Genomic DNA, 12,714 nt, shown 5'->3' on the forward strand with positions numbered 1-12,714 from the left:
CACACCCGGCTCCCTTCCCTTCTCTCCCCTCACACGTTAATTGCTCCAATGTTGATTTGATCTCCAGTTCTGCACAGAGGAAATTGCCCTCTTAGCCATTTTCATCCTGGGATTCTTAATTTTTTTTAAATTAGGCCCCTTCGGCCTCTTAGGGCCCCGTGAGGGAAAAACCATTTTGGTCTCTGCCTGAAGACTGTGGGAAGAGTTGGAAGAGAACCAGACCCTGTCCTCCCTCCCCCAAGACCCCTGGGACTCAAGAGGCTGCCACTCTGCCCCTCTCCGCCCCAAGCCTACCTCCCCATCCTGGGTGAGGTCATAAAATCCCAGGGTCTCAGAGCAGAGGCGCATGGGGATTAGAAGCCCAGAGAGAGGAAAGGATTTGCAGAGGCCTCACTGCCAGACAGTGCCAGAGCAGGGGAATGGGGCCCTCATCCTTGCATCTACCCAGAATCTGGTACTCCTGCCTCCCCCCAAATTAGTTCAGTTGAGGTCCTCTTTCTCCAAGCCCAGAGGACTCAGCTCCTCAGTGCCTAGAGGGCCTGTCCTGCTAGGGCCGTCAAAGAGCAGAGGCGGCCAGCCCTGCCTCCACAGAGCTGCCTGCCCCACCTTCTTTCTCAAGCAGCTGTCAGCCCACCCAGGGAGGGAGAAAATTCAGGAGAGGCCACCACTAAAACAGGCGTCCAGGACCAGGAGAAATATGCACCCCCCACCCCGAGCCAGGGGTGCCCCAAAGCAGCCTCTAAGAACGGAAGACTTGGCTTCTGAGCAGCGGGGTCCCCGCACCACCCAGCGCAGCTGTCTCAGACCACAGCTGGAGGTGTGGAACCGCGTGGCTGCAGCGCCATCTTGTGGCCAGGAGGAGGGACAGTGACCCCCCTCAAGTACCCAAGGCCCCCAAGTCAGGCCACATCCCCAGCTTGCCATGAGGCAAGTCTGGGAGGTGGGGGGACCCAGTGACGGGCTTGTTCCTTCCTCTCTGTATCCCCCTACCCAGAGCCCCATCAAGGGTTTTTGAATTCCAAATCCGTAACCGTGTGCACTGGGTCAAACCCTCCCCCGTGTGTCAGCCCCAGACCACACCAAGGAGACTGGACAAGCGGGTACAAAGCACAGTGTTTACTAAAGGCACAAAGTGGGGAGCCTGGAGGGAGCTGCTTTTCCAGCAGTGACCCCGTGCTCTAACAGGAACCCGGCGCCCCCTCTTCCGGCCGCCCCCGCCCTCATACCACCTGGTAGAGAGCTGTTAGCACCAAAGGGGGGTGGGGGTGCCAGGCTGGAGGACAGACTTGTTGCCATCTGAGTCCCAGAAAGGCAGGCCTGGGCACCCCCTGGACCAGTCGCTGCCTCGGAGAAGGAACTTCCTGAACCCCCTGCTCTGGCGTGTCCTCCTTCACCAGCAGGGGTGGGGATCAGACCCAGATGACAACCCTCCCAGGACCTCTTCTTACCTCTAGCACCCCTGTCCCCTCCCTTCCCCTCATGGCTTCACCTCCAGGAGCTGGGCCGAAGGGCTCTTCTCCCCCAGCCCCTTCGGGAGGACTATCCCCGGGGAGTCCCGATCCCCACAGGCTGCCAAGCAGGCACTAAGTCCAGACAGGGGGCCAACAGGGAGGAGTGAGGCAGGGCAGTTGGCTACTTCACACACAAGTGCAGCCCGAAGGTGGGGAGGGACGTGGCCCCAGCCCCGGCCCGGCAGGGCAGCGGCAGTCAGGGTCACAGCACGTCGCCTTCCTCCATGCTGAAGCTGCTCCGACGGCTACTGGCCTTGGAGGCCTCGGGGGACATGGTGGAGAAGAGAGGGTCGGAGGCCAGGGGTAGCAGGGAGTCGTCCAGAAGCATGAGGTCCAGATCCTTCTTGGACAAGTTAGGGAATGGGGAGCCATGCTCGGGCCCCAGAGGCTCGGGGTAGCCTGGGGGCCCTTCATCGCCCCCGCCCCCAAAGCTCAGGCTGTGGCTGAAGTCCAGGTGGTGGAATGGGGACGGCGGCTGAGGTGGCTGGGCTGGCAGGGGCAGCGGGGCCTGGGGAGGCACCACCGGCAGGGGCTCGGGATCCGGGACCTCGGGCTCCAACAGCAGGGCCTCCCCGGGGCCCTCGTCACTAGGCAGCTCCTGCTTCACCACCTGCTGGGCCAGCTCAGCCATATTCACGCCTGATGGGGAGGTGGTGGGGAGGCCATGCACTCGAGCCTGCATCTCCAACTCCTGCAAGGTGGGGCAGAGAGGGCTGGGGCGCACACCCACGGGCACCAGCTGCCCTTGCCCCTCCCCTTGTGGCACCCCCGGACCACAGACTGGCTCAGCTGGAAGCAAGTATAGGGTAGCTCCAGAGTCTAGACCGGTGTTTTTTCAAACTACAAGTCACAACTCATTAGTGGCTTGTGAAACCACTGTAGTGAGTCTTGACCAGCTCACTCTCTATTTTTTTCTTCTTAAATTGAAATAGACTTGCCTAGACCGGACCAGAATAGAAATGATCAGAATGCACTGCCTCTATTAAGAAGGAGGGTTCTTTCATGAAACTTTGATTTTTCACTTGGAGTGTGGCTATGTGTGCTGGATTGTAATGTCAATTGTACTATCTCCTCTGAGAAATGGACGAATCAGAAGGCTGCCACCCACCCGCCCTTCGCAGGGACAACCAGCCTCAGATCCAAAGAAGGCAGAGACCCCGAGCACAGCCAGGACTACAACCTTGGGCTCCAGGTGGTAGGCAGGAGTCTCCCAAGCCTTGCTTGTCTCCAGTGGTGAGACTGGGCACTCGGCCACTTTCCAGATCTCTGCCTCCCTCCCCACCTCCCACCCTCGCAGTAGGTTCACACTTTCCCATCCCCTGAGGTGAGGTGTAGGCCTGTACTTGCACTGATCAGGGAAATGTGAGCAGAAGCCACAGGTGTCACCTTAAGAGCTACGCATGGCTTTAAGAGCCCACTCTAGATGGGCCTGTCACTTGGCCTGGGTCCCAGAATGAGGGCCTCACAGAACCTAACTGCTAGCTGGTATCTGTTGCTTAAAGTTGCTGGGGTTTGCCTGTTAGCCAACCAACCCGTCCTCCCTCTTCGTGGGCAATCATCCCCGTTCCCCCAATGTCAGAGGTGTAAGCACTGCCCCTGAGGTCAAGAGCCAGGCTGGGGTCGGGAGGCAGAGCTACCCAACCGGTCCAAGTGTGGGGGCCAGACCTGGATGCGGAGCAGGAGCTGCTTGTTGGTCATCTCCAGGCGCCGAGAGTGGCTCTCAAGCTCCCGGGACTTCTGCAGATCCTTCTGCATCCTCCGGATGTAATCAACAGAGGCTTTGAGGATGGTGCCCTTGTTCCAGCGAACGTCCCTGCAGGCCAGACAGCGTCAGGAGCGGCCAGGTATTTGCCAAGTGCTCCGCAGGTGGAAGCAAAACCCTGCTTTCATTCCAGAAGTCTATGCTGCACATCCCAACTTTGCCCGCAAACCTTAGACACGAACAACTCCCATCTGTGGAGGAGGCCAGGCTCCATCTGCACAGAACGGACCCCCTACTATGCCAGGTGACTTTGCTGCCACTACCCACCTCACTAACCCCATGGAAGCAAATAATTCAGAGCAGCCTCCTTCCCTAGGCCTTCCATTTCTGCCACCAGAACCCATCATATGTGTCCCCCACTCTCACTCCTCATGGCCCTGAACATCCCTCTGTGGTAGTCCCAGGCCCTTGCCATAGGTTCCTAGCATGACTCCTCCTCCAGGAAGCCCCCGCCCCAACCTCACTTCCGGGATTTTGCTCATCTGTCTCAAGCTGTTCTGATTTGGGTGGAGGGATCTTCTTTCCCCTAATAGATGATAAGCTTTTAGAAGGTAGTACCCAACCATGGGATTGTCTCCTCAGCCCTCTGGCAACCAGCGCAGGCCCAGGTCCGGTGCAGGAAATACAGGTGAGTCACCTGCCAACACTCCCCACCCCCCACAGCCCCAACCCTTCCCCCTTCCCTCCCGGAAACCACTCACAGGTCATTGGCCTTGGGGATCAGCATGCCCAGCTCCTTGATGCGGTCATTGATGTTGAACCTCCGCCTCCTTTCAACTAGAGGTAACAAGTCCCAGAGGGAGCAATTAGAAGGATGAGGACCCCTGTGGGGGAGAAGGGGCCCAGCCCAGGGAGGGATGCCTCGGCCCTTCTGGGAAGTAATGGGGGACTCACGGAAGGGGACTGTTATGGGAATGCGGGGCCAGAACAACCAAGGGGCTCTTAGAGGCAGAGTCACCTGGTCAGCTGGTAGCACAGCAAAGCTGCCAGGGGTAGCCGCGCCCGGCCACAGGGCTAGGACTCCTTCCCTACAGGCAATGATCTGATCCGATATGATAAACCCATTCATTCTGAAGTGTTGGGGATTCTGTGAATATTGCTCCCCCATCCCCTCCTAAAGAGGGGCTGAGGGCAGAGGGCAGTGCTGAACCCCCCCAAGTCCCACCCATGGAGGATGTAAGATCTCGAGTAGGGAAGCCTTCCTAGAACCCATGCAGGTCAGAGTGGCTTTTTTTTTTTTTTTTAAGTAAACTCTCCCTGCCAACCTTGGGGCTCAGATCAGAGAGGCTTTCTAGGCAGCCCAGATGAGAGCAAGGACAAGGGAGGCAGGGAGAAGGCGCCAGCGGGACTCACTTAGGTTGTGATTGTCCTTCTTCTGCCGCTCCTTGGCCAGGGCCCGGCTCTCAGCGTCTGGAGGTTGGGGGAGAAGGAGAGAGGAGCTGGGAGGGAGGCAGGAGAAAAGGGAGGACTTGGGAGTGGGGAGCACCGTGAGACAGGGAGGTGGTACCTGTAAGCTCTCGCTTCTGGGTCAGGTCAGCAGGGCAGGAGCTGCTGGTGACGCCCACCAGGGAGGCTGTGACCTGAGGGTCACCACTGTACACGTTCAGGTGGCTGCTAGACAGGGGCAACTGTGGGGTGAGGTGGGGAGAGGGACGCGGTGAGCACCCCCTCTCCATGGGCCCATCATCCGGGGGAAAGCCACTCCCAGGGACACCAAGGGGAAGCTGCACTGATGTCCCCCGGGGTCCTGCTTTCAGTTCTAAGGGGTCCACAGCCAGCACGAGGATGTCAAAATCCACACTGGGCCTCTCCAACCAGCAGCTCCACAGGAAAGTCTGTAGGCTTGGGAGCTCAATAAGGTGTGGCTCCTGCCCTCTGGGAGCAACCAACCAGCCTAGTGGCTGGAAGCCCTGCGGAGTGATTGCACCAGGCCTCAGCCCTGAGGGTGACAGATGAGGGGATTAAGTCCCAGGCATTAGGAAGCCCAGGGGAGAAGCACGTAATCTTATTCTGGAGTTTCTGGAAGGTTTCTGGAGGGTGTGGTATTTGAATTGAGCTCTGAGCAGAGAGGTGAAAAAACTCGACAGGCAGAGGGACAGCTGAGCAAAGATGCAGGGCAGGACAGAGCTGGACAGAGCTGGCTGTCACTGGCAGAAGCTCAAGCCGCAGAAGCGGACAGTGTGATGTGAGCAGGCTGGGAGATGCCACCAGACCCTGGGCTTCCAGATTGAACTTGCAAAGAGCCTGGCATGTTGTAATGGGCTGCCGGTGGGGGGGTTAAGCAGAAGCCTGGCAGGGAGAGATTTGAGCTCAGGAATGGTCACCCCAGCTCCTGCCATAGGAACACGCCGAGCAATCACAGGGCCAGAAGCCTAGTGGTACACGGGCATCCTATCAGATACATGGAAAGTGCTAGAGGGACCAAATACTTGTGCCTTCTGGACGTCTGCTCCTCCCCAGCCTTTGGTGCTCTGCTGGCAGCAGGTTTCAGACCCAACTGGCCCTGACCAGTCCCAGCTGAGCCATGGGGCAACGTTGCCAGGGCAGTGGGGCTTCCTACTGCAAGATTTGGGGGCTTCCCCTCATGGGTAGGAGCTGGGGCCACAGTCAGGGTAGTAGGCTCAGTCTCAAGTGGCAGACGTGAGCAGCTGAGGTTTACGGCCTTCCAAAAAGGGGCAGGCACACCTGCTCCGTGTGAGTATCTATCAGCCTATGCAGGGCTCGTTCCCATTTCCTGTGGCTAGACGGCATCACCCCCATTTTGCTTCTGGGAACACTGGGGTTCAGAACAATTAAGGGACTCACCAAGGCCAGAAGCTAGGCCTCTCTAGTCTAAGGCTGGCTCCTTCCCATCGGCTATCTCACCTCTGCCTGGGAGGCCCAGAGAACATTCACACTGCCAGGAGGCTGCTGGAGGGAGGGGACAGAGCCAGCCCCCCAGCACTTGTCCCTTGCGGTGAGGGACACAGGCCTGTCCCCCCTGGGTCCTAGGCTTTTTAGAGGAGGGAAGCCCCAGATCCCAGAAGAACTCATCAGCTCAAGGCCACCTACTCCCCTCCAGGAATGCTTTCCCTGCCTCCCCTCTGCTGAGGCCCAGCACCACTACCTCCTGCCCTTCCCCTAGCCACCCCTCCCCCAGGAAGCCTTCCCCAACTGCCCAGCCACCACTCCACACTGAAGCCCCATCATGCACGCAGCCTGAGCACGCCTCTGTGGATTCATAATTCTGCTCGGCCTTGGGCTTTGTCACAGAGGTGACTCTTATCTCTTCAGCAACATGGCTCTGCCCAGGTGAGGCCCCTGTCTCTGGTACCTTCCAGGCTCAAAGCCACTATAGAACCTCTCCCTCCTCCCTCTGACATGCCCACCCCACCCTGGCCAGCAGTACCGTGTTGGGCATCTGAGTTTCAGGATTGATGAAGCCCAGGACATCATCCAGACACATAATGTTGTCAATGACGTCAAACTGAAAGAGAAAAGTCCATCTGGGGAGGGCCCGCTAGGAGAAAAGCACGGAGAAAGGGCCCTGGGACAGACACTGACCTGAAGGGACCTTGGAGCCCACGTCACCTAACCTGCTAATCTCCGGGGGAAAGGAAAAAGGTCCAGAGAGAGTACGAGTTGTCCAGGTCCCACAGGCCCAAGGCCAAGGCTCTTCCCCAGAAGCCAAGTTGCCCAAGAAGATTGCTTTATATACTTTATCTCTGGACATGGCTGTGCAGGTGTGCTGGGCTTTCCTCTAGGACTCTCTCGTTTCTCCTAGCAGAGCTTTCAAAAGTAGGGATGAGGCTTTTCCCATGAGACTGGGGCTCCCTGAGGGCAGGGCTGTGTCTCCCCTCAGACTGGGGCTCCCTGGGGGCAGGGCTGTGTCTCCCCTCAGACTGGGGCTCCCTGGGGGCAGAGCTGTGTCTCCCTCAGACTGGGAGGTACTGTACCAGCAGCACCTTGCCTCTGCCGTCAGACTAGGAACCGCAGGAGCACAGCACCCAGCAGCCACTCTGCTCACGGCCACCACCGGCCACCCCTCACTTACCTCCCTCTCGGGGTTGGAGCCAATGTGCAGCATGGCCATGGGGCTGTTGGGAGCACTGTTGCCGGCGGAGGAGGACATCACATGTCCAGCCCGCACCCCTGGGGAGGCAGCAGGCAGGGGCTTCGGGGAGCCCTGCGCAGGGCTGATGTGGGCGGCAAACTTGTTCCCGTAGGTCTCGGACAGGTACTCTCGCACCTTCTGGTCCCGGGACTGCTGCAGGTGGTAGGAGGTGGGGTTCTCCAGGTAGGACTGCACCTGGGGCGGGGGGAGAAGGCAAGGGTTCTAGGGCTCCTAGAAGCAGGGCAGGCAGGGACAGGCTTTGCTTTAGGACAGGCCCTACCTTCAGGACCTCCCCGGGCACCGGTGGCGGAGACTGGAAGTGGACGGGGGTGTTGATGGCCGGGGTGGGCGGCCCGCCCAGCTGCTGCTGCTGCTGCTGCTGCATGTAATGCATGACAGCCTGCTGCTGCATGCGCTCCCGCTGCTCCTCCTGCTGCGCCTGCTCCCGCATGAGCTGCATGCGCAGCCCGATGCGCGATGCCATGGCGGCCACTGGCACGGGCTCCCTGCGGGCGAGGGGGGCAGGTGTGTGAGGGGCCAGTCCCCCCTAAAGCACTCAGTCTCAGGGAGGGGGCCAGGACTAAGGGACTGCACCCATTGTACAGGAGGACACACTGAGGCCCAGAAGGGAGAAGGGACCAAGGTCACCCAACAAGAGGGTGACAGAGGTGAGACTTGAACCCAGGGTTTCTGGTTCCTGGGCCAGAAGCGGAGACCATCTCTTCTTCGTTAACTGCAGCAGATCGGTCCCAGATAGTTGGAGTCAATCTTGACTCCTTGCTTTCTGTCAGGCCACATGGTGATCCTGGCAGATCTGACCTCAGATACAGCCCTGCCACCACCACCTCCCTGCCATCCATGCCTCCCAACCTGTAGCTTGCCTTATCTTAAGGAGCCCCCTAATGTTCAGACTTCTCCTTTCTTGCCCTACAACATTCTACTCGCAACTCAGTAATCAGAGGGATCCTATTAAATCTAAGTCAGATCCTGTCCCTCCCCCTGCTCAGAACTGTCAATGGCTCCCGTTTCACTTGGAGTAAAAGCCAAAGTCCTTACCCTAAAAGCCCTCTGTGATCCATCCTCACTGCATGGTCCCCTCTTGACCCCATCTCCCCACACTTTCTCTGTTGTTCCAAATGTTCCAGCCACACCCTCCAGCCTCCTGACACTCCCTTAAACACCGCAGGCAAGCTCGCACCTCAGGGCCTTTGCACTTGCTCCTCCCTCAGTCTGGGATGCCCCTCCTACCTGCCTCCCCAACACTCCCTTCTGTGTGTTTCCCCATTACTCTTATCACCATCTTAACTATTATGCATTTTTGCTAAGTTATTTCATTCACGGTCTATCTCTTTCTCACTAGGAATGCAAACTCCCCTGAGGGTAGGCATTTTGTCTGCTGTGCCTTCAGCCTTCAGCCCAGGGCCTGGGACGTGGTGGATGTTCTAGGAATGTGTGCAGGGAATGATTACTATTTACACATCAGGTACTGGCGACACAGCAGCAAGCTACCTATATTCACTGAGCTTGGGGAGTTACATTCCAGTGAGTGAGAAAAGCAAGTGCACAGGCCATTACAACCCTGTGCAGAGATGGTCGCTTCAGGGTACCTGGGCCTGCAAGGGTCCATGGAGGGCTCCCGCCACTTAGGATGTCAGCCCTGATTGTGCATGGGTTTCAGTGGGATGGGGGCCTAAGGCCCCAGGCCTAGTCTAGAAACTGGAGGAAAAGACAGAATGGGGCACCCGGGTGGCTCAGCGGTTTAGCGCCATCTTCAGCCCCGGGCCTGATCCTGGAGGCCGGGGATTGTGTCCCAAGGTGGGCTCCCTGCATGGGGCCTGCTTCTCCCTCTACCTGTGTCTCTGCCTCTCTCTCTCTCTGTGTGTCTCTCATGAATAAATAAATAAAATCTTAAAAAAAAAGAAAAAGGAAAAGACAGAATGAGTCCCGTAGCTGGGCCCCTTCTGTCCCTAGCTCACTGAGGGACGATGGCACATCCCTTCTCTTTGAGCCTCTCTGTCTCCCTATGCACAAAATGAAAGGTGCCTAAGGCTCCTCCCAGCTAAGAGACTCCCCGAGAGGTACAGAGCCCCCAGGATTCTGGGAGAGGGTCCCATCCTGGCGATATTACAAGAGGCCATATGACTTCATGGTTGAGCAAGAATTATGAAACAGGGCAGACATGGGCTTAAATCCCAGCTCTGCCACTTGTTGACTGTGTGACCTATGGCAAGTCACTTAACCTCTCTGAGCTTCAGCTTCCTCACTTGTAAACAATTTCTACATCAGAAGCTTGGTGAGCAGGGCAGCTGGATGGCTCAGTGGCTGAAAGTCTGCTTTTGGCTTGGGTCATGATCCCGGGGTCCTGGGATCGAGTCCTGCATCAGGCTCCTGACAAGGAACCTGCTTCTCCCTCTGCCTATGTCTCTGCCCCTCTCTGTGTGTCTCTCATGAATAAATAAATAAAATCTTAAAACAAAAAAAAGCAGCTTGGTGAGCATGTTAAGTGAAAACAATGTGTCTTGAACAGAGCGTAGCACTTGGTAGGCTGAATGGGTAAGTAAAGGATAAACACAAGTTTGGCAGGGTCAGCTGCTGTACAGACTGAAGGCCAGAGCTGCACCCCGAGATCCTAAGGATGAAACCCAGACCTCTGGGGGGTAGCAAAGGAAAGCAGCATAGCCTAATGCCAGACAGACATCAGACTAAGTCAGCATTAGTGGAAGGTACTGGCAAATATTCAGTGAAAACCAATGGATCATGGAAATAATAATAGTTTGCATCTATTTGAGCATTTACTGTGTGCTGGGCGCTGTTCCAAGCACTTTAACCTCAAACAGCCCCACGAGGCAGTTTTGGTTATTATTCGCCTGTTACAGCTAAAGAGAAACAGAGGCACAGGGAAGTTAAGTACCTGGTGACAGAGACAGAGCTGGAACTCACACCAGAGTGGCTCCCCAGCCCATGGGGGCAGTGGATGGGGGACGTGGTGACTGCTCTGTCTCCACACAGACCTGGGAAGGGGCTTGTCCCGGTTGCATGTCTGGTGGGCTCAGGACCACCAATGGGGCCCAAGCCACCTGACCCCAACCAGGGCTCCCTCTACCACCGCAGCTGCTGCCTTGCAAAGCTGGTCTGCACCATCCACCTCAGAGCTTTGAGCACTCAATGACCCCTACTCACCTTCCTTCCTCCCTTCTCTGCCCCCCAGGTCAGGAATGAGCGAAGGGGCTGCCTCAGCCCCAAGGGTCTCTCTGCCCAGCTCCCAACAGGACGGTCCCCAGGGAGAAAAGAGCAGATGCCCCCACCGCCCCCCTTCTCTGTTTCACACAGCTGTGGACTCCACCCGGTTCCTCTGCTCCTACAGAGACGTAGCCTGTCTTCACCTCCCCGCCCCCCTCCCACTGCAGCCGTGCAGACCTCATGGGCTCCGACCCCAGCCCACTGCCCTGCAGCTGCGTGCCCTGCACCCCTGCATGCTCACACATGCAGTGCCGGGGAGCCCATCCTTCTGGGAACAATCTGACTTCAGTTGATCCCCGCTGGGGGGAGAAGCACCGGACCTGGCAGTGCCAGCCAGAACGAGGAGGACCGGGGGGAGAACGAGCCCCTTGTTTCTCTGACAAAGGGCTGGGTGCCCGTCCCAGGCTGAGCCGGAGCTGCCTCTGCCACGGGAGAACCTGGGCTAAGCCCTGCTCAGCCTCCCACTGGCTGTGCCAGCCTCAGTTTGCTCATTTGTAAAACGGAAGCGGGAATCCCTGCCCAGCCACCCCGACCAGGGCTGCGTGAGCCTCCTGGGAGAGGGTATCAGAGAACTGTGACCGGCGAGGTGTCTGTGCCTTGAGAGGCGTTGATAGCCCGAGCCTGTCCGCCGTCCTCTGACAGAGGGTGGCCAGGTGGCACAGCACAGTGAGGCTGCCCCACCCTCACCCCGCTTGTCAAAGCTGTCACCCCAGCCGCAGAGCTGTTGCTCCCTTCACGTCTCAGCCTCCTCCCCTGGCCCTGCCTGGGGGGCTCTGTGAGATGAGTACAGGGCTAAGGGGGGGGAATCTGAGGGCAGGTGGGGTGACCCAGGAGAGACCCTGGGTGTGGGGACATTCCCTGCCCAGCCCTCAAGTACACCTGCTCACTCTCAACACCTGAGGGCCATTCCCAGCCTCCCCCAGTGCTCAGTCTGGTCAGGAAGAACTGGAAGGAGGGCCGTCCAAGGACCAAAGTGACCCTTGAGCCCTCCCCACCATCTGACCTCCAGGCCAACTGGGCCTGGCAAGGGTCCACCATTCATGCATTCGGTAACACCAGGAACCTCGAGTGCCTACTACGTGCGGACAGCAGGGCTAGCTGTTTCCCTGAAGAACCTTCTCCCCTGCCTCCACCCCTAGGTAACACCCTCCTCCTGAGGGGACAAGGGGATCTAACGCCCCAAAAAATTCCTACCTCTCCCCAGTCCTATAGGAAATGTAGCAGGGACTGAAGTTTCAGCCAAGACCATGGAAACTGACACTATCTGCACCCTCAAAACCCACTACCATCCCCCCCACCCCGCTGTTCACACAGAACCTCCCACCTGACTACCCCCTGCCCTAAGCTGAAGCTGGGTTCCAGCTTAGCTGTGACCAAAACAAGCTTCCCAATCCAACAGGTGCAGTTGAAGCCCTTCCCCACCTCACCCCCCACCCTGCTGTGCCCAAACTGGCTGGGTGGCTTTGGGGAAGCCACTCAACCTCTCTGTGCCTTGGTCTCCCCTTTGGTCAGATGGAACCAATAAGGGCACCTGCCTCTTGGGTTGGTGTGTGGAACTCCCTAGTGTGCCCTCAGGCATCTGAAAACAGACAGATGTTGGGCTCACCTCCAAAGCTGGGCACATCTCTGGTCAGGGCCAGGGCTGGTTTCATGTCAGCCTGTGGGGAGGCCTCCCTCATCAGCCACTTACACCTCAGTATGAACAGGCCCAGAAACAACCTTTCCTGAGGGAAGTTGTGGACGGGGAGGGGAAAGGTAGGGAGAAATCACTGGCCTCCATGAGAGACAGGCAAGGAGAGAGGATCCTCTGAAAGCATCAGAGGAAAGAAGATCTCAAAGATTGAGCACTGAGTGGGAAAAAAAAAAACTACAGAATGAAATGTACAGCCTAAGCCCATTTAAGACAGGAAATGGGTAAACCTAAACCTGTAGAACAGACTAGAAGGATCAGAAGTTTTCTTGAAGGCTTGCCCTGGGTCAGGGCTGGTCTATGTGCTTTCACATATTAACTCATCCACTCTTCACAACGCTACGAGGTGACTACTGTTATTGCCCTCAGTTTCCAGGGGGAAACTGAGGCATAGAGAACTGAAATAACTTGCCCAAGG

General features: G+C 57.6%; 1 protein-coding gene across 7 annotated transcripts in view; it reads right to left on the reverse strand.

Annotated features, from left to right (window-relative positions):
- Positions 1 to 1,101: 1,101 nt before the first annotated feature.
- The window catches only part of TFEB (transcription factor EB), a 55,364-nt gene continuing 43,751 nt past the window's right edge, over positions 1,102 to 12,714 (reverse strand). For all 7 annotated transcript variants that reach the window (XM_038554027.1, XM_038554020.1, XM_038554025.1 and 4 more), the window contains 8 exons: positions 7,647 to 7,872; positions 7,307 to 7,561; positions 6,662 to 6,739; positions 4,781 to 4,901; positions 4,627 to 4,683; positions 3,975 to 4,050; positions 3,177 to 3,324; positions 1,102 to 2,202 (listed from right to left, as the gene is read on the reverse strand). In XM_038554027.1, the coding sequence (XP_038409955.1) occupies positions 1,714 to 2,202; positions 3,177 to 3,324; positions 3,975 to 4,050; positions 4,627 to 4,683; positions 4,781 to 4,901; positions 6,662 to 6,739; positions 7,307 to 7,561; positions 7,647 to 7,850 (1,428 nt within the window). In that variant the 5' untranslated portion in view covers positions 7,851 to 7,872 and the 3' untranslated portion in view covers positions 1,102 to 1,713. The remainder of the gene's footprint in view (positions 2,203 to 3,176; positions 3,325 to 3,974; positions 4,051 to 4,626; positions 4,684 to 4,780; positions 4,902 to 6,661; positions 6,740 to 7,306; positions 7,562 to 7,646; positions 7,873 to 12,714) is intronic.

The sequence above is a fragment of the Canis lupus genome, chromosome 12, assembly GCF_011100685.1.
Source record: "Canis lupus familiaris isolate Mischka breed German Shepherd chromosome 12, alternate assembly UU_Cfam_GSD_1.0, whole genome shotgun sequence".
NCBI lineage: Eukaryota > Metazoa > Chordata > Mammalia > Carnivora > Canidae > Canis > Canis lupus.